General features: G+C 60.3%; 5 protein-coding genes across 5 annotated transcripts; 2 read left to right on the plus strand and 3 right to left on the minus strand.

Moving 5' to 3' along the window:
• Window positions 1–1,079: 1,079 nt before the first annotated feature.
• RITA1 (RBPJ interacting and tubulin associated 1) lies at window positions 1,080–2,794 on the minus strand. The gene is made up of 2 exons (XM_054173275.1): window positions 2,505–2,794; window positions 1,080–1,956 (listed from the first exon to the last, which is right to left on the minus strand). Exons 1-2 carry the CDS (start codon window positions 2,792–2,794, stop codon window positions 1,425–1,427), a joined length of 822 nt encoding a protein of 273 aa, XP_054029250.1. The 3' UTR covers window positions 1,080–1,424.
• Window positions 2,793–9,162, plus strand: DDX54 (DEAD-box helicase 54). The gene is made up of 21 exons (XM_054173276.1): window positions 2,793–2,834; window positions 2,999–3,409; window positions 3,502–3,646; window positions 3,730–3,800; window positions 3,874–4,059; window positions 4,155–4,204; window positions 4,324–4,365; window positions 4,619–4,714; window positions 4,845–4,966; window positions 5,169–5,230; window positions 5,380–5,511; window positions 5,809–6,019; window positions 6,453–6,587; window positions 6,827–7,048; window positions 7,137–7,210; window positions 7,322–7,522; window positions 7,683–7,828; window positions 7,908–8,021; window positions 8,109–8,213; window positions 8,702–8,805; window positions 8,903–9,162. The coding sequence occupies exons 1-21, from the start codon at window positions 2,793–2,795 to the stop codon at window positions 9,124–9,126; spliced, it is 2,895 nt and encodes a 964-aa protein (XP_054029251.1). The 3' UTR covers window positions 9,127–9,162.
• Window positions 9,163–9,666: 504 nt separating this feature from the next.
• Window positions 9,667–11,359, minus strand: CFAP73 (cilia and flagella associated protein 73). The gene is made up of 6 exons (XM_054173277.1): window positions 11,164–11,359; window positions 10,887–11,017; window positions 10,620–10,820; window positions 10,286–10,507; window positions 9,840–9,998; window positions 9,667–9,723 (listed from the first exon to the last, which is right to left on the minus strand). The coding sequence occupies exons 1-6, from the start codon at window positions 11,357–11,359 to the stop codon at window positions 9,667–9,669; spliced, it is 966 nt and encodes a 321-aa protein (XP_054029252.1).
• A 1,643-nt stretch (window positions 11,360–13,002) lies between these two features.
• On the minus strand, window positions 13,003–21,741 carry VSIG10 (V-set and immunoglobulin domain containing 10). Its single transcript, XM_054173048.1, has 8 exons — window positions 21,611–21,741; window positions 20,571–20,855; window positions 16,790–17,071; window positions 15,694–15,987; window positions 14,628–14,738; window positions 14,290–14,302; window positions 13,693–13,853; window positions 13,003–13,536 (listed from the first exon to the last, which is right to left on the minus strand). The coding sequence occupies exons 1-8, from the start codon at window positions 21,693–21,695 to the stop codon at window positions 13,466–13,468; spliced, it is 1,302 nt and encodes a 433-aa protein (XP_054029023.1). The 5' UTR covers window positions 21,696–21,741; the 3' UTR covers window positions 13,003–13,465.
• A 1,374-nt stretch (window positions 21,742–23,115) lies between these two features.
• PEBP1 (phosphatidylethanolamine binding protein 1) lies at window positions 23,116–27,088 on the plus strand. The gene is made up of 4 exons (XM_009909648.2): window positions 23,116–23,299; window positions 23,637–23,746; window positions 24,320–24,420; window positions 26,186–27,088. The coding sequence occupies exons 1-4, from the start codon at window positions 23,165–23,167 to the stop codon at window positions 26,401–26,403; spliced, it is 564 nt and encodes a 187-aa protein (XP_009907950.1). The 5' UTR covers window positions 23,116–23,164; the 3' UTR covers window positions 26,404–27,088.
• Window positions 27,089–27,171: the final 83 nt, after the last annotated feature.

Consider the following 27,171-nt stretch of genomic DNA (forward strand, 5'->3'; position numbering starts at 1 on the left):
GGAGGAAGTTAAACTCCCAGTGACTCCTGCTCTCCCTCACCTCAGAAGCTTGTCACTGCAGCCTCCTGTCCCAGGGGAGCAATGACACAGGGTGCAAACCCCAAGTGACCCACCTATGGTCTGCATCTCTGCTCTTTCCCATCTCAGGAATGGAAACTGAGGAGCTGCTTTGCTCTGACAGTGTTTGGGGACCACACAGCAGCACCACACACAGTACCCCAGCAGGTTTGCCTTGGATCATTTATTTGGTGACAGGCACCTCACAACCCTCAGTACAACCACGGCACTACACATCCACGCAGCACTTCCTCATCACCAAAGCTGCTAAAATCCCTCTGGCAGATCCTTGTCTGTCACAAACCCCATCCAGCCTGGGGGAATCCCACCACCAGCAGGAAGAAGCAGGGTGCTGCCATTCCTCACCTCTGTGCTCATCCTCCCTTCTTCCCTGCCAAAGGAGACTATCAAAGCATCGACGGAACGGAGTAAGGCCAGCAGAAAGACACCAAGATAGGGAGAGCTGGAGCACACATCCCATGTGCAGAAGCTGAGGAGATGGGGATCATTCAGTCTGGAGAAGGGAAGGTTTTGGGGAGCCTCAGAGAAGCCTCCCAACGACCTGCAAAGCAGAGGAGACCGTGAGGATTAAGCCAGGCTCTGTGCTCAGGTGCAGAGTGAGAGGACAAACTGAAACTAGAAAGGTTCCTGCTGGGTACAAAGGGAAACACTTTACCCCAAGGACAGCCAAGTGGTGAGGGGGTGTGCAGCTTCTGTCATTGAGAGCTTCCACCTCCTGACCAGATAAAGCCCTGCCTGCACCCACAACTCACCCCCCTCCAACAGGAGGCTGGGCTACAGACCCCCTGCAGTCTCACTGAGCCAAATAAATTCTGTGACTGTGCACAACAGGAAGGACAAAGCAGGACACCTCTCTCCATAAGTGGTTAATGGAGGTTCCTGTCAGGGCTTTCAGACCCTAACTCCCCATGCCAGCCTTTCCTGGGACCTCCACCACTGCTCCACACTCTGCTACCTCCTGCGACTCCCACCCAAGCTCAGGGCCTGCCTGTCCCCCGCCAGGGCTATGCTGCAAGTGTACCTGAACCTGTGCTGTAGGCAACCCTGCCTCCTGCTGTTCCAACTTCCTGGATGGACTTCCTGGACAGAAGGAACCTAACTTGTTTCCACACCTTATCTGACAACCACTGGACAGCCAATGGAAGCAACTGTTGCCATCAAGCCTGCCCTGCTCCAGTGCTGTGGTCACCTTTGGTTCCATGCTCATCTTCCTGAAAAAACAGCATTCCCATCCTTTGTTTGCAGCCATGGGAGGTCCCAGGGTCCTCCAGAATTCACTCACCAGGAGATCAAGCCCCAGCTCAGGCAGGTTAAGGCTGTAGTTAGATCCAGAAGGACATTTGGCTTCATTTCCAAGGAGGCCTGGGTTTGCAGCCACCCACTGCCGAGGAGCTCCTGTCCAGAGGAGGTCTGGACATGCTTTTGGACCGACCCCTCATCAGAGGTCCTTGGGGGGTCACAGGGGCTGTCAGAGGCCTCTGCTTTTTACACATTTCTGTCTTGGGACTGTGTGAAGTCAGGCAGAGCCCACCTGAGGGGGTGTTCAGCCGGCTGAGAGACTGAGAACGTCCTCTGCCAGGAGCACTTTGGCCTTTGGAGCTAGAATCAGGACGCTTCCCGACGCAGGGCTTGTCCTCACGGCCCACTGGGGAGCCCGCAGCTGCCGGAGCGGCGGGGGCGGGTGGGTGGACGGCTCGCAGCGGAGTCTCCCGGCAGCGGGGCGCCGGGCTGGGCTGGGGGGCAGGCGGGGGGCTCCAGAGCAGCGAATGGAGCTTGGCTACGTCTTCCTTCCTCAGCCAGGGAGCTGCCCAGGCCGGACCCGCGGGCTTGGCACCAAACAGGGACTCGTCGCAGAAGGACGGGGTGTGGCTCCTCAACCTGCCCGGGCAGGAGGAGAGAAACCGAGCGCTGGTTAAAGAAAGCGGGCAGCGGCAGCACCGAGGCCCGACGGCTCCCCGCTGGGGTGCTCCGGGCGGGCAGAGCCTCGCGGGTCCGCGCAGAGAAGTTCCGGGGCCAGCCCGGCCGGCCCGAGAGCCGCTGCCCGCCCCGAGAGCCGCTGCCCGCCCCGAGAGCCGCTGCCCGCCCCGAGAGCCGCTGCCCGCCCCGAGAGCCGCTGCCCGCCCCGAGAGCCGCTGCCCGCCCCGAGAGCCGCTGCCCGCCCCGAGAGCCGCTGCCCGCCCCGAGAGCCGCTGCCCCGCCCGAGAGCCGCTGCCCGCCCCGAGAGCCGCTGCCCCACCGAGAGCCGCTGCCCGCCCCGAGAGCCCTTGCCCGCCCCGAGAGCCGCTGCCCGCCCGAGAGCCGCTGCCCGCCCCGAGAGCCGCTGCCCGCCCCGAGCCAGTACCCTCAGGCACCCCGCGGCCGCTGGCGCTTAGCGAGCCCCCGGAGCCCGGGGCTGCGGGCCGGTGCCGCCGCTCACCTGTACTTACTCCTTGGCCGGGGGCCGCCGCGCCCGGGACCTGCTGCTGCCGCCGCTGCCGCCCAGGGAGGCGCGAAGCCGGGCGGCTCCGGGCGGGCCCCCGCGGGGCTGCCAAAGAGCGACTCGTCCACGAAGGAGGCCCGCGCCCGGCGGACGCCCCGGCCCGATCGCGGCAGCGCGGGAGCGGCAGCGGAACCGCTGCCCGGTACCGGCCCGCCCGCCCGCATGGCCCCGGGACGGGGACGGGCCGAGGCCGCCCCTTCCGCTCCCGGCACCACGTGCTTCCGCCGCCACCGACATGGCGCCGCCGCGCGCCCGCCGCCAGCCCCGGGGAGCGCCGGTACGGGGGGGTGAGGGTGGCGGCGGGGGAAGTGGTTGGGACCGGAGAGGGGTCTCGAGGGGGGTGCCACCGGTGTCACCGGTCCCCGCGTGCCGGTGTTCCCATCGCGCCTAGTGCCACTGTCCCGTGTGCCCGGTAGCGGTATTCCGGTCCTCGTGTGCCAGTGCCCCTCCTCACTTTGCCCGGTATGGGTATCCCCGATCCCCGTGTGCCAGTGCCCCTCCTCACTTTGCCCGGTATGGGTATCCCCGATCCCCGTGTGCCAGTGCCCCTCCTCACTTTGCCCGGTACCGGTGCCCCCGATCCCCGTGTGCCAGTGCCCCTCCTCACTTTGCCCGGTACCGGTGCCCCCGATCCCCATGTGCCAGTGCCCCTCCTCACTTTGCCCGGTACCGGTGCCCCCGATCCCCATGTGCCAGTGCCCCTCCTCACTTTGCCCGGTACCGGTGCCCCCGATCCCCATGTGCCAGTGCCCCTCCTCACTTTGCCCGGCACTGGTGCCCCCGATCCCCATGTGCCAGTGCCCCTCCTCACTTTGCCCGGTACCGGTGCCCCCGATCCCCATGTGCCCGTATGTGCCGGTGCCTCCCGTGTCAGTCCCCAGTACCGCTGTCCCCAGCACTGGTGTCCCTTTCTGTCACTGCAGTCACATCCCTCCTGTCCCCAGGTCCCTGTGCCACCATTGCCTGCCTTCCCCGCTGCCAAGGAGGGTGATGGAGATGGTGATGATGCGGACATGGAGCTGGACACGCGGGCCATGGTGCGGGCCCAGAACCAGAAGAAGAAGAAATCCGGGGGCTTCCAGTCCATGGGTCTGTGCAGGGCAGGGGGCAGCTGTCCCTGGGGTGGAGACTGTCCCCCTGCCCACATCCCCTCACTATCCCTGTCCCCACAGGCCTCAGCTACCCCGTCTTCAAGGGCATCATGAAGAAGGGCTACAAAGTGCCCACACCCATCCAGAGGAAGGTGAGTGGTGCGACCCCTGCCGCGGGGGTCGGTGGCGGCACGGTGACCGTGACGGTGAGGTGGTGTCTTACAGACCATCCCGGCCATCCTGCGCGGGCGGGACGTGGTGGCCATGGCGCGGACGGGCAGCGGGAAGACGGCCTGCTTCCTCATCCCCATGTTCGAGCGGCTGAAGGCACCCAGCCAGGCTGGGGCACGTGCCCTTGTCCTCTCTCCCACCCGCGAGCTGGCCCTGCAGACCCTGAAGTTCACCAAAGAGGTATGGAGGGACAATGGGAGCATGCCTGGAGGGACCGCTGGGACAAAGGGTTTGTTTCTAAGGCAGCCCTGATGCGTGTCCTTTTCACCCTGCAGCTGGGCAAGTTTACAGGCCTGAAAACAGCCCTGATCCTGGGAGGAGACAAGTAAGCTGTCCCCTTGTCCCCACCGGGCCCCACTCCCCTAAAGCCTCCCCAAAACCTGTCAAGGGGCTAAGCTGCCCTGTGCCACCTGGCACCACCCCAGCCTCTGTCCCTTCTCACAGGATGGAAGACCAGTTTGCTGCCCTGCATGAGAACCCTGACATGTGAGTAGGGCACAGGGAAAGGACACATGGCAGGGAAATGAGCCCCAAGAGCCACCCACCACCTGGACGTCACTGGTGCTTACGTTCAGAGTGCCTGACGGATGTGTCCTGGTGTTCCCTGGGAGCATCTTCCAGTGTTCCCTATGGGAAATAAGGGGGTCTTCTTTGGCTCAGATTTGTGACCTGCACCCTGGATGGTGTGGGGACACCCCCCCTGCCCTGCCTGGCCCTATCACCAGCTCTGTCCCCACAGAATCATCGCCACCCCTGGGCGCCTGGTGCACGTGATGGTGGAGATGAAGCTGAAGCTGCACACCATGGAGTACGTCGTGTTCGACGAGGCTGACAGGTCAGCAGAGCGCAGGGGGGACCCCTGTGAGGGGTGGGCGATGGTGGGACTGAGGGGTCCTGGGAGGTGGCATCACTGGGCGTGGAGGCACCAAACAGGTGCTGCCATGTTCCATATGCACTCTCTGCAGGCTCTTCGAGATGGGCTTTGCAGAGCAGCTCCAGGAGATCATCGCCCGGCTCCCAGACTCCCACCAGACCGTCCTCTTCTCTGCCACGCTGCCCAAGCTGCTCGTGGAGTTTGCCCGGGCTGGTGAGGAGCCTGGGGCAGGTGGTGGCTGTGGGGCTGGACCTGGGGGAGCTTGGGGATGGTTATGCAGCATGGCTCAGTAACTGGGCTGAGCCCAGGCCTGGCAGAACGGAGCTGGGTCGAGGCTGGGCCAAGCGGGTGCCCCAAGCCAAGGGGTGGGAGCGGTGCCAGTGGCACATCCCGTGTGTGTCACCCTGTCCCACAGGTCTTACCGAGCCAATGCTGATCCGCCTGGATGTGGAGTCTAAGCTCAGTGAGCAGCTCAAGGTGAGAGGGGCCAGGAGGGCTCAAAACAGGCTTTGTGCCCCTCACTCTCTGCAAGCCACCCTGTGGCTCCATGCATGCAAAGAGGGGACAGGGGTGACAGCATCTGGTGTGGGGATGTCAAGAGCCTGAACTCTGCCCTCCCTTTGCAGCTGGCTTTCTTCCATGTGCGTGGGGACGACAAACCAGCCGTGCTGCTCCACCTGCTCCGGAATGTGGTGAAACCCCAGGACCAGACAGTCGTCTTTGTGGCCACCAAGCACCACACAGAGTATCTCAAGGAGGCAAGTGGCATTTGAAGGTGCCCAGTATGTGCCTCTGCTAAAGGGTGGGCCACCAGGGGTGCCTAGGATGCCTTCTCAGACCCACCTAGGGTCTGTGCTTTAGTCTCTGCCTCTGTTTGCCAGTAGATGTGGTCATGGAGATGCTGCCTCCGCCTACCCCCTCAGACAGGGGAGACCACAGTGGGATTTTGGGGGTCCAAGTGGGCACCCGGAGGTCTCAGGGGCCCTGGAGAGCCCTGTTCCTTGGCTGAGGGCACAGGCCCAGGTGGGATCGGATCTGTCCTTGCCACTCCCCAGCTGCTGACAGCGCAGGGCATCCGCTGCACGCACATCTACAGCTCGCTGGACCAGACCGCCCGCAAGATCAACATCGCCAAGTTCTCCCAGGGCAAGTGCCCGGTGCTGCTGGTCACCGACGTGGCTGCCCGCGGCCTCGACATCCCCATGCTGGACAACGTCATCAACTTCAGCTTCCCTGCCAAGGCCAAGCTCTTCTTGCATCGTGTCGGTGGGTGCTGGTGCCCCTTGCAGGGGTCCTTGCAACCTGGGGGTTCCTCAGGGTGACAGGGAGGATGTGAGTGAGCTGTTCCTTGTCCCCAGATTTCCCTACCACTGTGTCCTGCTGGGCTGGCACTGGTGCCACTACCTTGGTGGTGATACCTTTGGGACAGGAGGTTGCTGTGTTGTGACATCAGGACATAGACTAGGGAAAAAGCAGGGACAGGAATGTCCTTGATCTCCCAACTCTGGCCTGTGGGGGCCCTTGGGGGTGGAACTGGTGCCTCCCCTTTGCCCTCTTCCCCAGTGACCCAGGGCCAGCCGCATTTACCTCAAACATCCTGTGTGTGGGCTCCCAAGGGCACCAGTGGGTGTCTGTCTGGGTAGGGGCAGGCTGGACTGGCACTGGGTCTGGTTTCCCACTCTCCTTCTCCCCATGTCAGGTCGTGTGGCCAGAGCTGGGCGGAGTGGCACTGCCTACTCACTGGTGGCTCCTGATGAGATGCCTTACGTCTTTGACCTCCACCTCTTCCTGGGGCGCCCACTTGTCCTTGCTGGTGCCCAGGAGCTGCCCACCGGTAAGGCAGAGCTAGCCATAGGTATTGGGGTGGCTGCATGTCCAAGCTGGGATGCTGGCCAGGTGGCCTTGTCTCTGGGGGTAGGTACAGAGGGACAATGTGCTCGCATTATTGGGGTGCAGCTGTGTTGGGGATGCTGATGTAACACCACCGTGCTGCCCATGGCTGTTAGCTCCTGGCTTGCTGCCCACTGCAAGGCTGGGTGCCAGCGGGATGAGACGGTGTCCCCCGGGCTGCAGATGCTGGCGGGGTCCTGGGCCGTGTCCCCCAGAGCCTGGTGGACGATGAGGAGTGCCTGCTGCTGACGGACCACGAGAGCTCGCTGGAGCTGCGCAGCCTGCGCCGCGTGGCCGACAACGCCCAGAAGCAGTACCTGCGCTCCCGGCCCGGCCCTGCGCCCGAGTCCATCAAGAGGGCGAAGGACCTGGATGTGTCCCAGCTGGGCATCCACCCACTCTTCAGTGAGTGCCAGAGGACGCCGAGGGAGGGCACCCTCCTCCCTTTGCTGAAGAGCTGATCTGTGCCTCTCTCCCTGTTCTCCTTCTCCAGGCTCTCGCTTCGAGGACACGGAGCTGGAGAGGCTGAAGTTAGTGGACAGCATCAAGTCCTACAAGTCCAAGGCGGTGAGTTGAGACCCATCTGCGGGCATGAGGTGGCTGGGCTGGGCTGGGAGGGGAGGTCCATGTGGCTGGACATGCAGCTCACTGGGGCTCCTGCTGCCATCCTGGGAGCAGACCATCTTTGAGATCAACGCCACGTCCCGGACGCTGGCCAGCACCGTGATGCGATCCAAGCGGCGCCACGACCATGCCCTCATTGAGAAGTACCAGCGCGGGCAGCAGGAGAAGCGGGCAGCAGCTCTCAAAGGGCAGGGGCTGGCAACAGCACCCCCTGGGCCCGAGGAGGGTGGAGAAGGAGAAGAGGAAGATCTCCAGGTAATAGGGCAGGGATAGGGGCTTTGCTGTGGGAGCTGAAAGACAGCTTCAGCGGGTGCTGGCAGCACTGGGCACCCCAGGCTGTGCCCAGGCTCAGGGGCTGGTGCAGCAACTAGTTGGCAGATGTGGCTCCCCCAGCCCCTCCACCATCCCCTTCCAGGATGTGTTCTCCACTGTGGTGGGCCAGAAGCGAAAACAGGGCCAAGGGGGAGAAAGCAGCCCCAGGAAAAAGCGTCGGCAGCCTGCACAGCAGGATGAGGACTTCTACATCCCCTACAGGCCCAAGGACTTTGAGAGCGAGAGGGGGTGAGTGCAGCAGGGCTCCCACCGCTGCCCTGCCCTGGCCTGTGCCAGGGGCAGGGCTCTCACCACCCAACCTCCTCAGGCTGAGCGTGGGCGGCGAGGGCAGCGCCTTCGAGCAGCAGGCGGCCGGAGCTGTCCTGGATCTCATGGGTGATGAGAACCACAACCTCAACAAGAGCAGGCAGCTGCTGAAGTGGTGAGTGGGGTCGGGCCATGGGCTCAGGAGGGGAACTAGGGCTGGGGATCGCATTGCCTGGTCCTACTGCCCTCTCCTTGCTCACAGGGACCGCAAGAAGAAGCGATTCGTGGGGCAGACCGGCCAGGAGGAGAAGAAGAAGGTGCGGACGGAGAGCGGGCGCTACATCAGCAGCTCCTACAAGAACAACCTGTATCCTGCCCTGTGAGAGCTGGGGTGAGGGGCAGCGGGGCTGCACCTGCTGCCCTGCTCCTAGGGATCAATCCCACACCAGGGCACTGGCCTGGAGAGGGAGACTGGTCTTGGTGGATTAAGTGATGGGGAAGGAGACTGGTTGTGGTGGGTCGAGTGATGGGGAAGGAGACTGGTCGTGGTGGGTCGAGTGATGGGGAAGGAGACTGGTCATGGTGGGTCAAGTGATGGGGAAGGAGACTGGTCGTGGTGGGTCGAGTGATGGGGAAGGAGACTGGTCGTGGTGGGTCGAGTGATGGGGAAGGAGACTGGTCATGGTGGGTCAAGTGATGGGGAAGGAGACTGGTCGTGGTGGGTCGAGTGATGGGGAAGGAGACTGGTCGTGGTGGGTCGAGTGATGGGGAAGGAGACTGGTCGTGGTTGGTCGAGTGAGGGGGTGTCAAGTGAGGGGCAGTCACTGGAGGTTCCCTTAACCCACCCCACCCCAGCTATGAAAAGTGGAAGCAGAAGTACAAGGTTGACGAGCGTGATGAAGATGAGGAAGACACACGCAGCAGGGAGCAGTTCAGGGGGAAGCACAGGCATGGGCACGGTGAGTACCTGGAGCAAGCCACAGAGGCCCCCCCATTGTCCTCCCTGCCAGCTCTGTCCTCCCAGCTGAGCCTGGCTGTGTCCCCTGCCGTTAGCAGGGCCGGGGCAGGCCGCAGGGCAGGGCAAGGTGCGCTCGGAGCTGAGGAACAAGCAGCAGATCCTGAAGCAGCGCAAGAGGGCAGCCAAGCAGCGCTTCCTGCAGAGCGGGGGCCTGAAGCGGCTGAAGGCCAGGAACCGGCAGCGGGTGCAGGAGCTGCGGCAGATGGCCTTCGGACGCCGCCCGGGAGGCGCCAAGAAGGGCAAGCTGAGGAAGAAGGTGTAGGGGAAGGGGGTGTGCCCCGGGGGCTTCCCACAGCCCCCCGGGTGGGGAAGGAGGTGGCAAATATTTTGGTTGATTTTTTTGCATCCTCACTCTGCTTTGTTCTTCCTGCAAGTGTCGTGCTGAGGGCAGTTGTCCCTCCTTGTGCCACCTTACACAAGCAGGTCCTGCAGGTCCGCAGCAGGGTTATATTTTGACAGGAAGCACCTTTGGAGGTGCCTGAAGACAGGCAGCAGTTCCCCCTTCCTGCACGGCAGCCAGGTCCCACTGCCTGGTGTGCCCTTTGCAGGAGGCTACTGCAGGGGGTGAGGCTCTGGCCCTGTGCCAGCGTGGTACCATTCCAGCACGTCCTCTGTGCTGCTGCCATCCACATCAGCTCTTGTCGTGGGGGTTTCCAGAAGTGGTAGGGAGCAGCCTCCATCCCCAGAGCGGTCCTGGGGCCCAGCACTGGCTGTGGCAGCCACTCCCCAGCCCCAGTAGCCTCTGGGGGCTACTTCTGGTTCAGGGGCACCCTGGTACCCCTGTGGTGGCAATAGGCAAGCATCAGGGATGTGGCTCCAGCTGCTTGGGGCACAGCTCAGCACAGATGGCAGCCAGGTCCTGCATGCAAAACAGCACCTGTGGAGACAGGGAGCTTGAGTGCCACAGCCTTCCAGGATGTGACTGTCCCTGTGTCCCCTCCAGCCCCACCACCCAGGGGAGGGCATTGTGCTGACTGTGTCCAGCTGGGCTTCAGTGTCCTCCAAAGCTATGTCTGCAGGGACCTCAAGGCACTTAGTAGTGAGCTGGAAGAGGTTCAGCACTGCCAGCTTGATGTGGCCCAGCAGCAGGGTCCCCTGGGTGGCTGTGCTCTGGTCCTGGGCCCAGAGGGACTCCTGGGGGACAACAACAGAAAGCCCTGGGCCCCACAGCCACTGCCCCAGATCCCCTGCACCCCTCCTGCCAGCACAGGGGGTCCTGGGAGTCCTGGCTGTGTGTCCCCCACCGTGCCCAGCTGCTGCTGTTGCTTTCTGGGCACATCAGGAACCCCAGCTCAGCCCAGAGGGTGCAGCCTTTCTTACCACTACCACTGTTGGGCATCTCCCCTCCGGAGCATGCTCAGGGTCCATACCGCTGCCCCTTTCACTGGGGGGATCCTTGGGCACCCCATGTCACCCCTTACCCTTTGAAGCACATCATGGGGGGCAGCCTCCAGGGATGCATGGAGCTGAGGCACCTCGTTGCTGGTGCTCAGGAGCTTGCTGTCAACCTCCTCCTGGTGCTGCTGGAGCTGTGCCCAGCCTGGGGGCAGCTGCTCCTGCTCAGCTTCTGCCTCTCGTGCCAGGGTTGCCCATGGCCTCACCAGTGCCTCGAAATGGGCCACCATGGCTGGGACATCCTGGAACTGGGCAGCAGGAAGGGGGTTAGGAGGCTGCAGTGGTGGTGTTGGGGCTGCTGCCCTGGACAGGGCTGACCTCTGACCAAGGGCTTGGGGACACGGAGCGTGGCACCCTCACCTGCCCTGTCCTGGTCAGCACAGCCTGCAGGCAGTCAGCAAAGCCCTGGAGGCTCCGCAGGCGCAGGGCCAGGTGGTCCCTGTGCTGCAGCAGCCTCTCGAGCTCCTGGCACAGGCGGGCAGCCTTGGCCCCCTGTTCTGCTGCCCGTGCCCGTTCCTTGTCTGCGTGCTGCAGCGCCTGCTCCTGCCTTGCCGCCAAGCCCTATGGCATGGGGATGGGGTCAGCAGGGCACTGACGCCAGCCTGAGCCCAGCCCCTGCCCTGGCACCTTGAGGAAGGCATCAGATTTGAGGGCAACGTCCTGGTGCTGCCTTTCCCTCTGGCCCAGCTGCTGCCAGTGCTGTGCCAGTTGCTCCATCCTCTGCTGAAATTCCTGCAGGGCCACAGGACCCCTGGGTGCTAAGGGCATTGCCCCAGCCCAGTGCACCCGAGGTGGGGGCAGCTGCCAGCCCATGAACAGCTGGAGATGTGCCTGCCAGCTGTTATCTCCCATGGCATGCCACAGCCAGGGCTGCAGCCCCCAGGAAGGGGGCATGTGGAGTGGCTGGGGGCTGTCCTTACCTCCTGTTGTCTCTGCAGTGCCTGCTCCACCTCTGCCACCTCCCTCCTCTTCATCAGCAAGCGTGTGGAGGGCAGCAGCATGGCACCAGCCCACGCTGGCACCGTCCTGCTGTGGGTCATGTGGAACTTGTTGTGTCTGGGTGGGGAGAGCTCAGGTGGGGGCATTAGCCACTGTGGCATGGCTGGGGCCCCCCAGGGAACACCATTGCTTGCCAGGACCTGGCCCTCTCTGCCCTCATCCACCTTCCCTCCATCTGGAGCGGAGGGTGGCATCCTGGAGAAGGACAAGTCACAGCACAACCTCAGCTTTCTGATTAGACTATGGGGAATCTCCCTGCATCCTCCCCCCTCCTCATTTCCAAAGGTGGCAGCAGGAGCTGTGTGGAAGCCACCCAGGAGTACATTGGGCAGCATGTTGGCACCCAGGTGTCCTGCCGTCTCTGGATGCTGTGCAGGTGGAGATGGAGCCCTGATACCTCACCACCCTCTCCTCCGTGGCTGCCCCTGCTGGGGACACACCACAGCCCTTTGCCTAGGCACCCAACACCCACACAGTAGTGCGCACCCTGGCAGTGGCACCACGGGGATCCAGCAATGGGAGCATAAGCAGCCCACTGGGGACAGGAGGCGCTGAGCCCTCGCTCCCCTGCAGCCAGCGGCACCCACGGCGGGAGCCGGGAGCCCGGTGCCCACCCTGCGGGGAGCACAAGGGGGGAGCCTCACTCACGGCAGCTGCAGCTTGCCTCGGAGAGCCCTGCGCAGACACTGCTCCATGCCGCAGGCCTCTCGCCCGGTGCCACCTCCCTCGGTGCCCACAGGAGGTGGAGGAGCTGGGTGAGGGCAGCCGGGATGGCGGCAGCACAACACTGTTGCCAGGGCAGCCGGAGGCTCCCGCGGCTGCCTGGGACGTGGCTGGCATGGCTGCAAGCACTGCCTGCGAGGGAGGGGTGCTGGGCACAGGGACACGGCACCGAGGCTCCTCCTGCTCAAGGACAGCTTGCAGGCCGGTCCTGCCACAGCCCTCTGCCCACACCCTGGTCCCCAGCCCCTCAGAACCCTCTCTTCAGGCTCCACACCCCTTCAGGGTGACACAACCAGGCCCCACACACTGCCTGGCAGAGTGCTCAGCTCCTCCCCATTGCCCCAGCTCTCCTGCATCTCACACTGGCCTCATCCTCATCTCAGGGAGGGCTCAGACCCCAACCCCCTCACCCACAGTGCATGTGCTGCATATCCCCACATGCCCCAGGCGTGCTTCTCTCCTCCTCCTCCTGTCCTCAGGCCCCCTTCATCCCTCTGTGTGTGCTCACACCCCACCATCACCCTCCACACGCAGGTCTCTTGCACCCTCACTTCTCCATCACAGGCATCCTTTCACACCCCACTTTACACAGTTTATTCCTCTGTTCCCCTTGCAGAGCACTCTGCTCCCACCCTGCTGTTGGACCATTCCCACCCACACACGCTGAGCTGCTCCAGCTCCCTCTCTGCACTCAGATCTCTGCACACATGGTCCCTCCCCACCAACCCTGACTGCCTTCTCAATCCCTCCCTTTGCAGGGTGCTCAGACCTGACTAGTCCCTCTGCCCCCTCCTGCATGCTCTGGCCCTTCTGTTACCCACCCTCTACAGCTGTCCTAATCCCCTCCCTGCAGATCCTGCTCCCCTCGTGGCCTCCTTGTCTAAGCTCCCTGCACACTTTCCATCACCACCAGGCATCCCCCTCCAAACCACACTGCCAGGCACAGCTCAATTCCCACCTTAGACACAGAGCAACGTTTCAGAAGGGTTAGGGGAAAAATATTTATGATAAAAACAAGGAAGCCTCCTTAGAGTCAGCATCAGCTGTGTCCTGACCACACAGCCACAGCTTCCTCCATATCCTGGGACCACTGTGGCCCTGCAGTGACTTTTTCCACCCCACACCCCACAGCCCCAGCACTGCTCGTGGTGGCTGAAGCAGAATCCCCTGCTGGTATCTGAGTCCCTCACAGGCATCAAGCCTACTGGGAGCCACTTCCCAAACTCTGCCTGAGCTGGGTGTCACTTGGTTAGAAAGGACACCTGAGACAAAGAGGAGGGTGAAGAGAGGGGAAGAGAAATGGAGGAACGAGGCTGGGGAAGGATGGAGTGAGAGCTGGGTGAGTGGGGAAAGCAGTGGGGATGCTCTGGCCAAACCAGCCTGCTGCAGGACACTAATGGCCTGTGTTCAGCCACATGGCAACAAGGACGTGCTCGATGCTGGGAGTCCATCCAGAGCTCTGTGTGTGCCACAAGGGATGGAATCTATGAGCCTTGTGTCTCCTCTTCCCTTGCTTCCTGCAGGGAGCCCCTGCTGTGCTGCTCACCATCGTCACCTGCACAGGGCAGAGAGCAGCAGCATCTCAGCAAGATGCTCTGCTGAGCAGGAATCCCTCCCTCCCCAGCAGCTGCTCCTGGAACATCCACAGTGTAGCAGGAGAGCAGGTGGCTCCTGACAACTCAACTGCAGGCAGGCATGCACCAGGGCTCACCTTCTGTGAGGCAGCTGAGGTAAGCACCCTGGATGCTGTTTCCATTGACCAGTGCCATCACTTTGTGCTTGATGGAGCTGCTCGTGGCCTCCTCTTCTCCCTTCTCCTCATCCTCATCTTCTGAGTCCACCAGCACTAAGACATCACCCATGTCTTGATTCCTGTGAAGAGCAGAGCAGGCTGAGGTGGGATGAAAGGCTGAGGACAGCCTGTCCTGAGCCCTCCCTCCAGCCTGCTCCTCCCCTGGCCTTGACAACCTTTCACAGCAAAATGACCAACCATGGTGGACTCTTCCCATCCTGCACCAGCCCTGTGCACAGGACAGCTGGTCTCAGACCCTGCTGGCAGCCACACCCCCAGCACAGTGCCTTCTGCACTGCAATCCCACAGTGATGCCACCACTCCTGCTGTGGTGCCAACTGCTCCCCTCTCCCCTCAACCTCCTGCTCCCACATCCACACCGAGTCTCATCCAGCCCCACCACCCCCTTCCTGCTGGAGGCACAGCTTTGCTCTAGGGCTGGCTCCTGCCTCCAAGGTGGCTTCCCTACCCTGCCAAAAGCCACAGAGGGCTGAGCTGAGGAAAACCAACACTCACCTGAAGGCAGCACCTGAACAGGAGAGAAGGGAAAAGACAGGGTTAGAAACTGGCCCAGAGCAGTCCCCTGGGCTGGTTTTACTGCACAGTCCCTGCCAATCCCACCTGTGGTAGGATGGTCTCTGGTAGCCACAGAGGCATGGATGTGAAGGTGACCTGCACATGTGTACAATGAGAACAGCAGGGAGGTCACCAGGAGAGGGGAGAAGGCCATGGAGAAGGTGAGGGGAAGGTGTCTGAAGCACTCAGCTGGGGTCCTGTTTTTCAGTTAGGGATAAAACCAGCCCAGCAAAGGAAGAAGTGACCCCTCCTTGGCTTGTGCAGAGGTGAGCTCTTACCTGTCAGGCACAGGAGGGGATGGTAGTACAAGACAAGCCCAGTGGCAGTGAGAATAATCATCAGGGACAGCACAACCACTGCACCCACGACTCCAACAATGTTCACTGGCTCTGCAGAGGGAAGAGACAAGGGAGGGCAGCTTGTCACCAGGATGTGGATGGGTAAGGAAGTGTTGGTGCAAGGCACAGAGCAAGTCCCAGTGCTATCTCAGCCCCCATTTCCCATCACTGTAACAGTTCCACCAGCACAAGGGCAGAGGGTTTCAGGCACTTGTGTTTGGTTGAGATGGAAAAAACCACAGCAAGGCCTCTACTTCTGTGCCCACATGCATTTAATCAAAGCAAACCTACTGCTGCCCAGTGCACCCTGAGCAGCTTGGCTCTTGGAGGGGTTTCTCTGCACTCACAACCCCCAGAAGGGACCAAGGATGCTCCTCTCTCAGACCCATTATGCCAAGGAGAGGGGAACTGGGCCTTTTCACCCTGCACCTACACTTGCTGTGAGAGTAGGGAAAGTATCAACAGGCAAAGAGGGATCTCAGTGGCAAACAGAACACTCTAGGGGCTTGCCAGTGGCTCCAGTGGGCTGTGTCAGGAAGGCTGGTGAAGGGCCTGCAGCACATGACCCACATGGAGCATCTGAGGGAGCTGGGGTTGTTCAGTCTGGAGAAGAGGAGGCTGAGGGGAAACCTTGTTGCTCTCTACAACTACCTGAAGGGAGGCTGGAGTGAGGAGGGGGCAGCCTCTACTCGATGGCAAGCATCAGTGCTAGAGGACATGGTTACAAGCTGCACCAGGGGAGGTTCAGGCTGGATATCAGGAAATATTTCTCCACAGAGAGGGTTCTCAAACACTGGAATGGTCTGCCCAGGGCAGTGCTGGAGTCACCTTCCCTGGGGGTGTTCATGCAGCGTGTGGACCTGGCGCTTAGGGACACGGTTTGGTGTTGACTCTTAAGTGCCAAGCCAAAGGTTGGACTGGATGATCTTTGAGGTCTCTTCCAACCAGGCATGCTCTGTGACTGCACCTCAGTCCCTGCTGCAGCATCCCCAGCAGCTGCACTCACGCTTGACAGTCAGGCAGATGAAGAGCTCCCTCAGCCCCGCCGGGTTCTGGGCCTTGCAGACGTAGCAGCCGCCGTCGGTGCCCTGGGAGCAGTTCTGGATGGTGAGCTGGGACACGTTGCCCTCCTGGCTGATGAGGTACCTCCCTCCAGCCTGCAGCTCCTCCTCTGGCTGGGTGATGCCCCGCAGCCAGGTGAGCCGCGCCGCCGGGGTGCCCTCTGTCACTCGGCAGGTCAGGGTCACGTTGTCGCCCACCAAGCAGGTCTTCGGGGGCCCTGACTCCAGGGAAGGGACTTCTGAGCAGCCCAAGGAGGGGAAGAAAAGAGTCAAGGAGGGAATGGAGGAGCTGAACGTGATGAGCAATCAGGCACCTGGCTGATCAATAATCATTAACAGAAGGAACCTGGAACTGCAGCACTGTGGGTTTGGCACTCAGCTGGCTCAGGAGACTTCAGCAGCCCTCCCAGGAGGGATCCCAGCAACCTTCACATTGCTCAGTCCCTTTCTCGACACCTGCCTTTACATCTCCAGGGAAGAACAGCCAGAGGGGAGACAGCAGGAAGATGGCAGAGAGAGGAAAGGCAGCCCAGGAATTTTCCTTGGGATTAGCAGAGCTCTTGTGTGGCCCTGACAGCCCTTGGAGGATAAATACAGCTCAGGCTTTCAAAAGCCACTTCAGTCAGACCCCTCCGATGCCTGAAGGGGGCCTGTGGACACACACAACCCTTCTGCTATAAACCCAGCCCTGCCCAACTTCATCTCGAGCTGAGCAAGGCACTAAAACCACTTCTCTGCTTCCACAGAGGCACAAGTGCTTGCACAGGGGACAAGCTTGCTGCAGGGAGATTTGCTGGCCCCTGAAGATGGGCCAAACCACAGCTCACCTGCAGGTATGCTGTGATGGCTCTCAGCTGAAGGACATCTGTGCCTTGTGCAGTTACCTCTGCACAAGCCAAGCCCTGCCACGCTGCCTTGGTAGCATTCACCCCTGCATTCTGGCTTGCCTGACCACTGCCTTAGTGCTCTGGAGGGGAGAGCACTGGCTACCTGCTATTTTCAGGCTCATTACTAGTTAATAAGGCAGGCAAATCAACTCACTTATCTCCACAGTGCAGGAAGGCTCCTCCTGGGTGACAACGTGGCTCCCCACGCACTTGAACACTTTGCGGTGGGAGAGGTGGGAGCTGTTCAGTGTTTCCACGTGGGTGTCTGAGGAGCTGGAGGAGCTGATCACCCAGCTTGAGTTCTCCAGATCGTTCCCCTCTTCTCTCCAGTGCAGGGTGGGGTGGGGGTAACCCCCAGGCCAGCTGCAAAACAGCTGCAGCATCAGCCCTGGCGAAGAGGTCTCAGCCCAGCACTTCGGGGCTGACTGTGGTGGATCTGTCAGCAAGAACAGCACATGGTGACACACAGGCCCAGGTCACAGAGCTCAGCATTTCAGGGCTGGAACCCCCCAGGTGCTCATTTTTGCCATCATACCCCTTGAAAACCTCCCCAGTTTCCTTGTCTTTCTCCTTGACCTGCATCCCACAGCCCCAGGGGAGCAGAGCTCTGAATGACAGCCAAGAGGAACCACGCAGGGGGCCGCCACAACAACCACAGCCAAGCCCTGAGGGACAAGGGAGGACAGAGGTTACTGCCACAGCTTTACCCAGCAGAGATGAGATAAGCATCTCAAAATGTAGCAGGAGAACAAAATCTCCACGCTGCCCTTGGTCCTCATGCCACAGCTACAAGGGGGTGACACCGATTCACACTACCCGGGACCACGGCTCTGCCTCTCCCGTCCCTGAAACAAGCTCTTAGATTTCCAAAGTGAATGTGGAAAGCAGCAGAGCTCTTGCCCAGAGACAAGGAATCAGCTTCTTGGAGTCACCCAGCTCAAAGCCAGCAAGCCCAGCACACTGCTGAAGGTGAAGGCTGTTCCTAGACTACACAAAGCTCTGCCCACAGGGAATCCTGGGGACTCCAGCTCACAGGGTCAGGGCCATGGACATGTGCCACTGAATTCAACCCAAGCGTCCTCCACTCCTCCCTGGCACCGTTGTCACTGCCATGTGGGGCCAGATGGTATTACTCAGCACCACAGTCTGTGTCCACACCACGCTGCAGCCCTGGGGACAAACTCCAGCAAAGAACACAGATAGGGTAAATCATCGCTGGCCTCCTGCCAGGGTCACCTTACAACCACCGAGACTCTGTGTGCTATTCACACACACAAACAACTAGATGATGGCAGAAGTGGGTCAGAAGCCAAGAGAAACCCAAGGGCAACTCCTTGGTGCAGAGCAGGGCTCAGGCAGTTTCATGCCTCTCTCCCATCAGCTGGCTCCACAGATACACAGAGGCCTTCATTCAACAGCTGCAGGGATCCTGGACTCCAATCCAGGCAGAGTTAACACAGCATGGCCCTGTGGCTGCCTTGCCTGCTCCAGCACTGAACAAGTCCCACTGGGAGATCAGGTGCTGTCAAAGCAAGCCCCACACAAGGGGTGTCAGAGGGGTGCCTGATGGTGATTTTGTGGAGCATTTATCCAAGTGACTTTCAAACCACACAAAACCAAATCACCACGTGGGCTACAAGACCAAACCCCTGGGGGCTTGGCTTGCCAGGGACTTGATACATGCAGCTTGGATGATCTTTGAAACCATCCACCTCTGCCAGGAAAAGTTCTCTACAACACCTCCTCTGCCCCAGCTCTAGGGAGGTCTCCTTACTGATCTTGAATCCTGTCAGCCTGGACCACCAGGAACTGTCCTGTATCGAGAGGTGGACCAAGCCCTGCCAGACATCCAGCCAGAGAGCTGTGCTTGCTGTGCTGGTTTCAGGAACACACCTCCTGAAACCATCAGCTTTACATCTTGAACCCCCCAGGCTCCCACAGGGTAACTCCACTCTTCTGTCTAAATGTCAACTCTCTGCAAGAGATTTGCTCCCAAAATGTTAACAAACCTAAAAACCTCCAACCCCCCTCAACCAAAACCTGAGGGAAAAGGACCTCAAGCCCACAAAGAGCCAACATCAAACTGCACACAAACATGCCCAGGGCAGGGGAGATGGAACTAGACAATCTTTAAGGTCCCTTACAATCCAAACCATTCCATGAATCTATGCCAAGGAATCTCTTGGAGGTGTGCACCTGCATCTTTCCCTCACACCGTGTGCCTGCCACCCAAACCAAACCCAAAGCAGCAGCTCCAGGCAGGGGCCTGCTCCTGCCCTAGTGTTGGAATGTTTACTGCTCATGGTGGGGGTGGTTAAAATGCAGCTTTAAGCAAAAAGGGAACTTTTTGGTACAGCCCATGAGATGGGTTGATGTCTGTCAGCTGGTGACTCCCACATGAAGCCTACAGATCAGGCTGAGTGCTCCAGTAACAGTGAGGAACGGAACATCAGGGCCCATGCTTTTAGTCTGAGGTTGAGGAGCTTCATCTTCTGGCCTTTGCTGGTGCTTCTTCTGATCTAAAGCACTGCCAGAAAGACCTCTCTCACTTCTTTGAGGGCATGCTAGTGTCCAACATCACCTTTGGGAATTAAGTGACACTAATTCCATGCTAATAAATGAGGTTTAGGGTGCACCAACAGGTGCCATGCCACAGGGCTCTCACTCGGGAGCATTTTGAACCAGTGCTCCAGATTCCAGGCTCCCCCATACCCTACACAGACATTCTCTGAAGCAGCCTGAGGCTCAATTCCTTCACTCCAGCCCTCTGTGACCCTCCAAACCCCACCTGCAGGCTCCCTGCCTCAAGGAAAGGAATTTTTATTCGTGTGAGCTTCCAAAGGTTTAATCTGTGCGAAGCAGGTACAACTTTTACCACACCCCCCCTTCACCAAACACTGAGAGGGAAGGAACACCCTGAATGCAAACAGAAAACAGGTCTCACACATGGCAGAAAAGGCCAGCAAGAAAGTCCAGCTGAACACTGAGTGCCAGTGAAACAGGCTAACTGGCAGCAATACTTCCCTCTTCTCAAGCCTATAATAAGGGCTTGGCTGTTGTAAAGGACAGCTCAGGTGTGAGGGGCCACAGCCTCTGTCACATCTGATTCTGCATGCTGAAGAAGCCAAGAGTGGCACCAGCCTAGGACCTGAGCTCCCTGCTTATCTGGAAGGGGCTGTTCCCACAGAAGAGGTGGGACATCTGGGCAAGGTCATGGTCCCAAAGTAGGAAGGGTCTGCAGTGTGCTAAGGGTCTGAGCGCTCTCCAGCTTGATCTTCCACCCATACAGTGAGTTCTTCTAAGAGAATGAAGGAGTGAAATAGGGATGGGAAAGGGAGAGAACCCCAAAAGACACAGGAGGACAAAAAGGCTGAAAGAAGGGCTCAGGACAATGCTTCCAGAAGTAAACTTGAGGAACGTGGTGATTCCATCACAATCAGCAGGCTGCACTGTAGGGCTTGACACAGACAACTCCTCAGCTGAGGACCCTCCATCCTCAAACCAAAAGGGTGGCAGCAAGGAGCAGCACAGCACATCTATTCCAAACAGGTATTTCAGTCCAGGGGGGGGAAAAGACAGCGAGGAGCAGCCTTCATCACGAGATTTATGAAGGCTCAAGTCAACCAGATTCTGAGGCATGGGGGCCAACCTGGAACAGGATGAGAAATCTCTCTCCAAAACAACTAGTCCATCAGTACCAAAGAAGACAGAACTGAAGAGAGACAGTGAGGACTTAAGAGATGGCATTTCACCCTCTGCAGCACACGTTGTGGTGCTTGTGAGTGAGCGTGTCATCGAGCAGCAGCAACCTGATCACAGATTCTGCAGGGCAATGCCACCTTACCCTTCTTTTACACCATTTCCCCTCCAGGGCCAGATGAATCTGGAGACCTGTGAGACTCGGGAGGGAATTCACAGACACAGGACAGACTTACTGGCTACTACAAGCTGGACCCTGTGCTCGTGGTCAGTCTTGTTCAGCACCTCCTTGCAAGTGTAGTTGCCTTCGTCCTGCGAACGCAGCTCCGTGATGCGCAGGGAGCTGTTGTCAACCAGGGAGAAACGGACGTCTGGGGGAAAGGTGACCCTTGAGGAGAAGAGTGGGGGGAAAGAATGTGGATCCCCTTGAAACCAGACCACCTCGGTTGCTTCTTTGGAGACGTTACGGCACAAAAGCAGGATGCTTCCTCCGACCTTCCCAAAGACCACTTCCTCTGTTCCTGCAAACCAAGCCAGACGGCGTTAGTGAGGTAGGGAACCAGAAAAGCCCTCTTCTGTCAGCAAAAGACCTCGACATCTGATGTGTCTTGGCCCCCTGGGGCGCATGCTAGAGGGGCTTTTGTCAAAGGATCTCTGTGGTATGTTTGGTGACGAATGTTCAGCGCAGGCACAGGATCAGGAAGAGGGACGCAGCTTAAAAGGCTCAACAGGAAAGCAGGGACAGGCTGCTTCTGCCCCAGAGAGGAAGGCAACAAAGTGACCTGGAGGAGCTAGAGATGAGCGGTGTTAGAGCACTAACAGCACTGGGTCACAGCAGTGTCCATGCTCAGCCAACTCTTTGCTGGACCACCTGCCCAAGTGGCCTCATCCTTGTACGGCTCAGGGGAGCATGTGGTACCCAAAAGGGAAGCCAAACCTGCTCTGGTATCAGCAGCCCCCAAGGAAGAGGTCACAACTCTCCGTGTCCCCTATTTGCCTTGCCTACTCCCCCCTTCCACTGCCGAATGACACCAGGACCCGACGGCCAGCTCCGCAGGAGTCCCCCCTTCTACCAGCCCCCTCGGCCCCCTCAGCGTTTGCCTGGCTTCATTTCGGGGGGGGCTGTGGTTACATTCAGCACGCACGAAGTACTCTTTAACAAAGAAATCAACGTCAGGGCCAGCGGGGGAGCTCCCCTCAGGAGCACGGCAGACTACGCTAGAGCCGTACCAGACACCGTGGCCGCTCGGCTCCCCTTCCCCTCAGCCCCCGCTACCTGCGGCATCCCGGCGCGGCACCAGCCTCCAGATGCAAAGGGCCAAGAAGAACCGGGCTGGCGGTGTCCCCCCGGGCAGCCGCATCGCCGTGTGGCTCGGGGAGGCGGTGCTACCTGGCCTCCGCCCCGGCCGCCGGGCAGGTGAAGGCGGGCGGGACCGTCCGAGCCCGCCCGCCCGCCTTCCCCTGCTGCCCGGCGTTCGGGGCCCGTGAAGGGATCGTGTGTCACCCCCCGCCATCTTGGACGCCCGCCATCTTGGGGGCGCCCCCCGACCCCATCCGCCATCTTGGGCGGCCCCCCCTCCCCGCGCCCAGAGGCGCGACGCCGTTTTCCCTACGCGGGGAGCCCAGCGCCGGCCGACCTCGGGTGCAGGCCAAGGATCGGGAAGGTGTTAAAGCAAGGAGAAACAGCGTTAACGCGAGGAGGAATGCAGAGAGAAGTAACAGCGCTTCCAGAGAGCAAAGCCAAGCGAAGGTTGTGAGCAAAGCCACCTGCCCAGAGGATCTTCCATAGGTCAGCCCCTCCCCCCCTAAAAAGCTGTGGGAGCAGGAAAAACAGTGATAAATGACTGTGCCACAAAATGGGTGATTATTTGGTATGGGGGGAAAAAAAGGACCAAATAAAATTGGCAGGCAGCACCCTAAAACCAAAGCTGGAAAGCAGCAGAGCACCGATTGAAGATGGAGCGGGAGGAGAAAGCAGGTGGAAAGGCTTTCCCGAGAGGCGATTGATTAAAACACTCTTCAGTGACAAAGGTAAAGGATGAGCTTCTCCACAGCTGGAAGGGTCCCAGAGAAATCAGCCACAAAGAAAACAAAAGGTACTGATGTTTTCCACGTCTTTTAAAGGTGTCGCTCGGATCTCCCTGGGTGGCCGTGACAAAGCGCAGCCAGCCTGCTGTTGAATTTCAGCTGGAGAAGTCGTCCCAGTGTGACAGGGTTTTATTGCTGGCTGGTGCCGAGCGAACCCAAAGGTCCTGCACTGTCTGCTACTGTGGACAGCAACTTCCAGGCTGCTTTGTTCGATGTAGCAATACATGCATTGCGTAACCCTACAACAAGAGCTGTAAAGCACGTAGAGTCCTCAGGAATACTTCACCGCTTGGAGAAGGCAACCACACTGGCCAGCTCGCCAGTGGCTATTGCACACTGGGCTAAGGCATGCACAGAGCAAAGTACTGAGATCCGCAGGGCTACCCTCACTGGCCTCTGTCACATTAAATCATAACCTAATTAACGACAGGGCCAAAGCCGGGAGCAGCAGTCCTGCTCTAGGCAACCACGATGCCAGGGCGCGTCCTCTCCCACCGAGCGAAGATTGCAGCAGTGCCGCCGACCGGGGACGCCCGCAACAGCCCCGGATGCACTCGGCTGGGGGCGCTGTAACTGCTAGAGCGGGACAGAGGCTAGCGGCGCGCCGCCGCCAATGGGAGCGCAGCGTGGCTGCTCCTCGTCCAATGGGAGCGGCGGGGGCGGGCCTATCGCGGAGGTTATTGGGCGGAGATTGGGCGGCGCAGGCACAGTCCGCAGAGCGCAGACGGAGGCAGCTGTAGCCATGCCGGTAGACTTGGGGCAGTGGAACGGGCCGCTGAGCCTCACCGAGGTGGAGCAGAAGCCTGCGCAGCCGCTGCGGGTCAAGTACGGCTCCGTGGAGATCGACGAGCTGGGCAAGGTGCTCACTCCCACTCAGGTGAGCTTTTGGGGGTGTGTCGCACGGGGGCGCTGCAAAATGGCGGGAGGCGGCCAGGCCTCCGGCGCCTTCTTCCGGCAGCCCCTACTGAAGCCTTCCTGGGTACGGGGCGATGAGAGTGGTGCTGTGCTTCGCTGTCGACTGCTGTACGGGGGCGGAGCGGTCTGGGTGGCTCTGTGCAGCAGGCGAAATCTCGGCAGCTCTGGGAGGCGGGGTGCGAGCTGGCACGAGTGGACTCCAGGCCCTTGGGTGCTGCTTGGCAGCGCTGGGCACAGGGGGTCTCCGTGCGCAGTGCAGCCAGGGCTGGCTGCTCTTGCTGACGCTGTCATCCCTTCAGGTCCAGCATCGCCCCACCAGCATTGAATGGGATGGCTGTGATCCCGAGAAGCTTTACACTCTGGCTCTCATAGACCCAGATGCTCCCTGTAGGAAGGACCCAAAGTTCAGGTAAGGGGGCTGGGCAATTCCCTATCCTGCCTGGCAAAAAGGGAGCATCTCCCTTGGTCTGAGCAGAGGCTTAGAGGGAGGACAAGAACATGCTCTGCCTCAGGTGCAGCACCAAGTTGGTGGCTTAGGATAGAAAAGGTGCCCTTGCAGCTCTCCTTGAGGCAGGGACTGCATGGGGAGGAGCATCTGCATTTGCCAGGGGTGTTTGGAGGTCTGTTGTAGCTTTCAGAAGCAGAGCATCTGCTGCTTGTTCTCATTTGGCACATAATTGTGTTGGAATTGGGTCTGCCTGTGCTAGCAGTGGAGTCTTACACCTGGGACCAGCTCACTTTTCACGAGTCAGCCTCAGAAATACGTGGGGTCACAGACCTGGAAAGCCAAGATCCTTGCCCAGGAGGCAGTACCTGCTTTAGGGCTGGTGCTCTTTGAAATGTTTGGCAAACCAGGAGCAGCAGCTGTTAGCTTCAGTTACCTCTTGTTGACAGCCAGAAGGAAAAGCAGCAGCTTGGATGAAAGAAGGGTGGGAGCTGGGGCTGTGCTGCAGTCTGACTGTTCCTTGTCTTATCCTTTCAGGGAATGGCATCACTTCCTGGTGACCAACATGAAAGGCAACAATGTGGGGAGTGGAACTGTGCTGTCAGACTATATTGGCTCCGGCCCTCCCAAAGGCACAGGTTGGTACCTGGCTGCAGCAGTTCCAGCGCCCTAGGCATCCGGTGAGGTGGGCAGGACAGCGTGGGGTGGCTTGCAGGGAACTGCTTGTAGCTGTGCCCATTCTGGGCACATCTGGGCACTGTCCCTTTGCCTGGTGCCAGGCCTGTGCCGTGCTGCCTGCAGCCGGTGGGGAGAGCATGAGCCTCGGCAGGACAGCAGCTGTCTGAGCACACCTTGTGCCTCTCCTGTGAGCTCCTTTAGCTCTGTCCCGGCTGAGGCGCCTGCGAGCTCCTTTAGCTCTGTCCCGGCTGAGGCGCCTGTGAGCTCCTTTAGCTCTGTCCCGGCTGAGGCGCCTGCGAGCTCCTTTAGCTCTGTCCCGGCTGAGGCGCCTGCGAGCTCCTTTAGCTCTGTCCCGGCTGAGGCTCCTGTGAGCTCCTTTAGCTCTGTCCCGGCTGAGGCGCCTGCGAGCTCCTTTAGCTCTGTCCCGGCTGAGGCGCCTGCGAGCTCCTTTAGCTCTGTCCCGGCTGAGGCGCCTGCGAGCTCCTTTAGCTCTGTCCCGGCTGAGGCGCCTGCGAGCTCCTTTAGCTCTGTCCCGGCTGAGGCGCCTGCGAGCTCCTTTAGCTCTGTCCCGGCTGAGGCGCCTGCGAGCTCCTTTAGCTCTGTCCCGGCTGAGGCGCCTGCGAGCTCCTTTAGCTCTGTCCCGGCTGAGGCGCCTGCGAGCTCCTTTAGCTCTGTCCCGGCTGAGGCGCCTGCGAGCTCCTTTAGCTCTGTCCCGGCTGAGGCGCCTGCGAGCTCCTTTAGCTCTGTCCCGGCTGAGGCGCCTGCGAGCTCCTTTAGCTCTGTCCCGGCTGAGGCGCCTGCGAGCTCCTTTAGCTCTGTCCCGGCTGAGGCGCCTGCGAGCTCCTTTAGCTCTGTCCCGGCTGAGGCGCCTGCGAGCTCCTTTAGCTCTGTCCCGGCTGAGGCGCCTGCGAGCTCCTTTAGCTCTGTCCCGGCTGAGGCGCCTGCGAGCTCCTTTAGCTCTGTCCCGGCTGAGGCGCCTGCGAGCTCCTTTAGCTCTGTCCCGGCTGAGGCGCCTGCGAGCTCCTTTAGCTCTGTCCCGGCTGAGGCGCCTGCGAGCTCCTTTAGCTCTGTCCCGGCTGAGGCGCCTGCGAGCTCCTTTAGCTCTGTCCCGGCTGAGGCGCCTGCGAGCTCCTTTAGCTCTGTCCCGGCTGAGGCGCCTGCGAGCTCCTTTAGCTCTGTCCCGGCTGAGGCGCCTGCGAGCTCCTTTAGCTCTGTCCCGGCTGAGGCGCCTGCGAGCTCCTTTAGCTCTGTCCCGGCTGAGGCGCCTGCGAGCTCCTTTAGCTCTGTCCCGGCTGAGGCGCCTGCGAGCTCCTTTAGCTCTGTCCCGGCTGAGGCGCCTGCGAGCTCCTTTAGCTCTGTCCCGGCTGAGGCGCCTGCGAGCTCCTTTAGCTCTGTCCCGGCTGAGGCGCCTGCGAGCTCCTTTAGCTCTGTCCCGGCTGAGGCGCCTGCGAGCTCCTTTAGCTCTGTCCCGGCTGAGGCGCCTGCGAGCTCCTTTAGCTCTGTCCCGGCTGAGGCGCCTGCGAGCTCCTTTAGCTCTGTCCCGGCTGAGGCTCCTGTGAGCTCCTTTAGCTCTGTCCCGGCTGAGGCTCCTGTGAGCTCCTTTAGCTCTGTCCCGGCTGAGGCTCCTGCGAGCTCCTTTAGCTCTGTCCCGGCTGAGGCTCCTGCCCCCGGGGAGTGCAGGGGCCTGCCCTCTGGGGCGGTGACGGCCGGGGTGTCCTCCCGCAGGGCTGCACCGCTACGTGTGGCTGGTGTACGAGCAGCCGAGGGCGCTGGCCTGCAACGAGCCCATCCTCTCCAACCGCTCTGGGGACAAGAGAGGCAAGTTCAAGATGGCTTCCTTCCGCAACAAGTACCAGCTGGGGGTGCCGGTGGCCGGCACTTGCTACCAGGCGGAGTGGGATGACTACGTGCCGAAGCTCTACGAGCAGCTGTCCGGGAGGTAGGGTGAGGCGGCCTGGAGCAGCACTGTGAAGCACCCCCTGCGCCCCTGGAGACCAGGCTGGCCAGAGCACCTCGCTGTAGTTTTGTTTGCTTAGTGAGTTAAACCCACCCGCTCCTGTGCTGACTGCTGGAGCTGCCACCCTGTCACTGTCCCTGGCCTCAGCCTGCTTCCTTGTTCCAGGCCTATGCTGTGCTTTAGCTGACTGTAGGTGCAGGCCATCACTAGACAGAAGAGCTGCTGACAGGCTGTCCTGTAAGGGTCACCCCTCCAGGCTGACCTGCTTAAGGGAAACCAGAGCCTTTATGAGCTAGTGGCACTTTGGGGTGCCTCTGCTGTACTGAAAGGGTAGTGTGGGGCAGTGCTGTGGGTACAGAACCACTGTGGGTTGGTGCTGGCTGTTGGTCCTCCCCTTCCCAGGAGAGGAGATGGCAGTCTAAGGGCAACTCCACCCCTTTTGCTTTTTGATTTTAAGCCTCAGTGGGCCAGGCCAGTGCTGCACTTCACCAAGGTGAACCACTGGAGTAGTGAAGGTGTAGCTGGCAGGGGGCAAGACAGCTGGTTTATAACACTACCTTCTGTTCTCTGTTGCCACTCAAAGCTGAGACCACTTAATTTTTGTTTGTTCTGTTGTGACCTGATATTAACGTGCTGTTTGCTCACAGTGCAATTAAAAACCTGCCCAGGTGGATGGTGTGGTTATCTTCTTGGGGGTGCCACCAGCTTCCTTCTAGCAGGCAAAGGGAGGCTTCACTTTGCTGTGCTAAAGCAG

This window comes from Dryobates pubescens, chromosome 25, assembly GCF_014839835.1.
Source record: "Dryobates pubescens isolate bDryPub1 chromosome 25, bDryPub1.pri, whole genome shotgun sequence".
In the NCBI taxonomy this organism is placed as follows: Eukaryota; Metazoa; Chordata; class Aves; order Piciformes; family Picidae; genus Dryobates; species Dryobates pubescens.

Coding starts and splice junctions, on each gene's coding strand:
- PEBP1 (XM_009909648.2), top strand. CDS start 23,165: ATGCCGGTAGACTTGGGGCAGTGGAACGGGCCGCTGAGCCTCACCGAG. Junction 23,300..23,636: donor AGGTGCTCACTCCCACTCAG/GTGAGCTTTTGG, acceptor TCATCCCTTCAG/GTCCAGCATCGCCCCACCAG. Junction 23,747..24,319: donor AGGAAGGACCCAAAGTTCAG/GTAAGGGGGCTG, acceptor TTATCCTTTCAG/GGAATGGCATCACTTCCTGG.
- VSIG10 (XM_054173048.1), bottom strand. CDS start 21,695: ATGCGGCTGCCCGGGGGGACACCGCCAGCCCGGTTCTTCTTGGCCCTT. Junction 17,072..20,570: donor GGTCCAGCTTGTAGTAGCCA/GTAAGTCTGTCC, acceptor TCTTGCTGACAG/ATCCACCACAGTCAGCCCCG. Junction 14,739..15,693: donor CATCTGCCTGACTGTCAAGC/GTGAGTGCAGCT, acceptor TTCCCTCTGCAG/AGCCAGTGAACATTGTTGGA.
- RITA1 (XM_054173275.1), bottom strand. CDS start 2,794: ATGTCGGTGGCGGCGGAAGCACGTGGTGCCGGGAGCGGAAGGGGCGGC. Junction 1,957..2,504: donor CGGCGGCCCCCGGCCAAGGA/GTAAGTACAGGT, acceptor CTGCCCGGGCAG/GTTGAGGAGCCACACCCCGT.
- CFAP73 (XM_054173277.1), bottom strand. CDS start 11,359: ATGCCACAGTGGCTAATGCCCCCACCTGAGCTCTCCCCACCCAGACAC. Junction 11,018..11,163: donor GGAGGTAAGGACAGCCCCCA/GCCACTCCACAT, acceptor CAATGCCCTTAG/CACCCAGGGGTCCTGTGGCC. Junction 10,821..10,886: donor AATCTGATGCCTTCCTCAAG/GTGCCAGGGCAG, acceptor CCCATGCCATAG/GGCTTGGCGGCAAGGCAGGA.
- DDX54 (XM_054173276.1), top strand. CDS start 2,793: ATGGCGCCGCCGCGCGCCCGCCGCCAGCCCCGGGGAGCGCCG. Junction 6,020..6,452: donor GCTCTTCTTGCATCGTGTCG/GTGGGTGCTGGT, acceptor TCCCCATGTCAG/GTCGTGTGGCCAGAGCTGGG. Junction 8,806..8,902: donor GAAGCACAGGCATGGGCACG/GTGAGTACCTGG, acceptor TGCCGTTAGCAG/GGCCGGGGCAGGCCGCAGGG.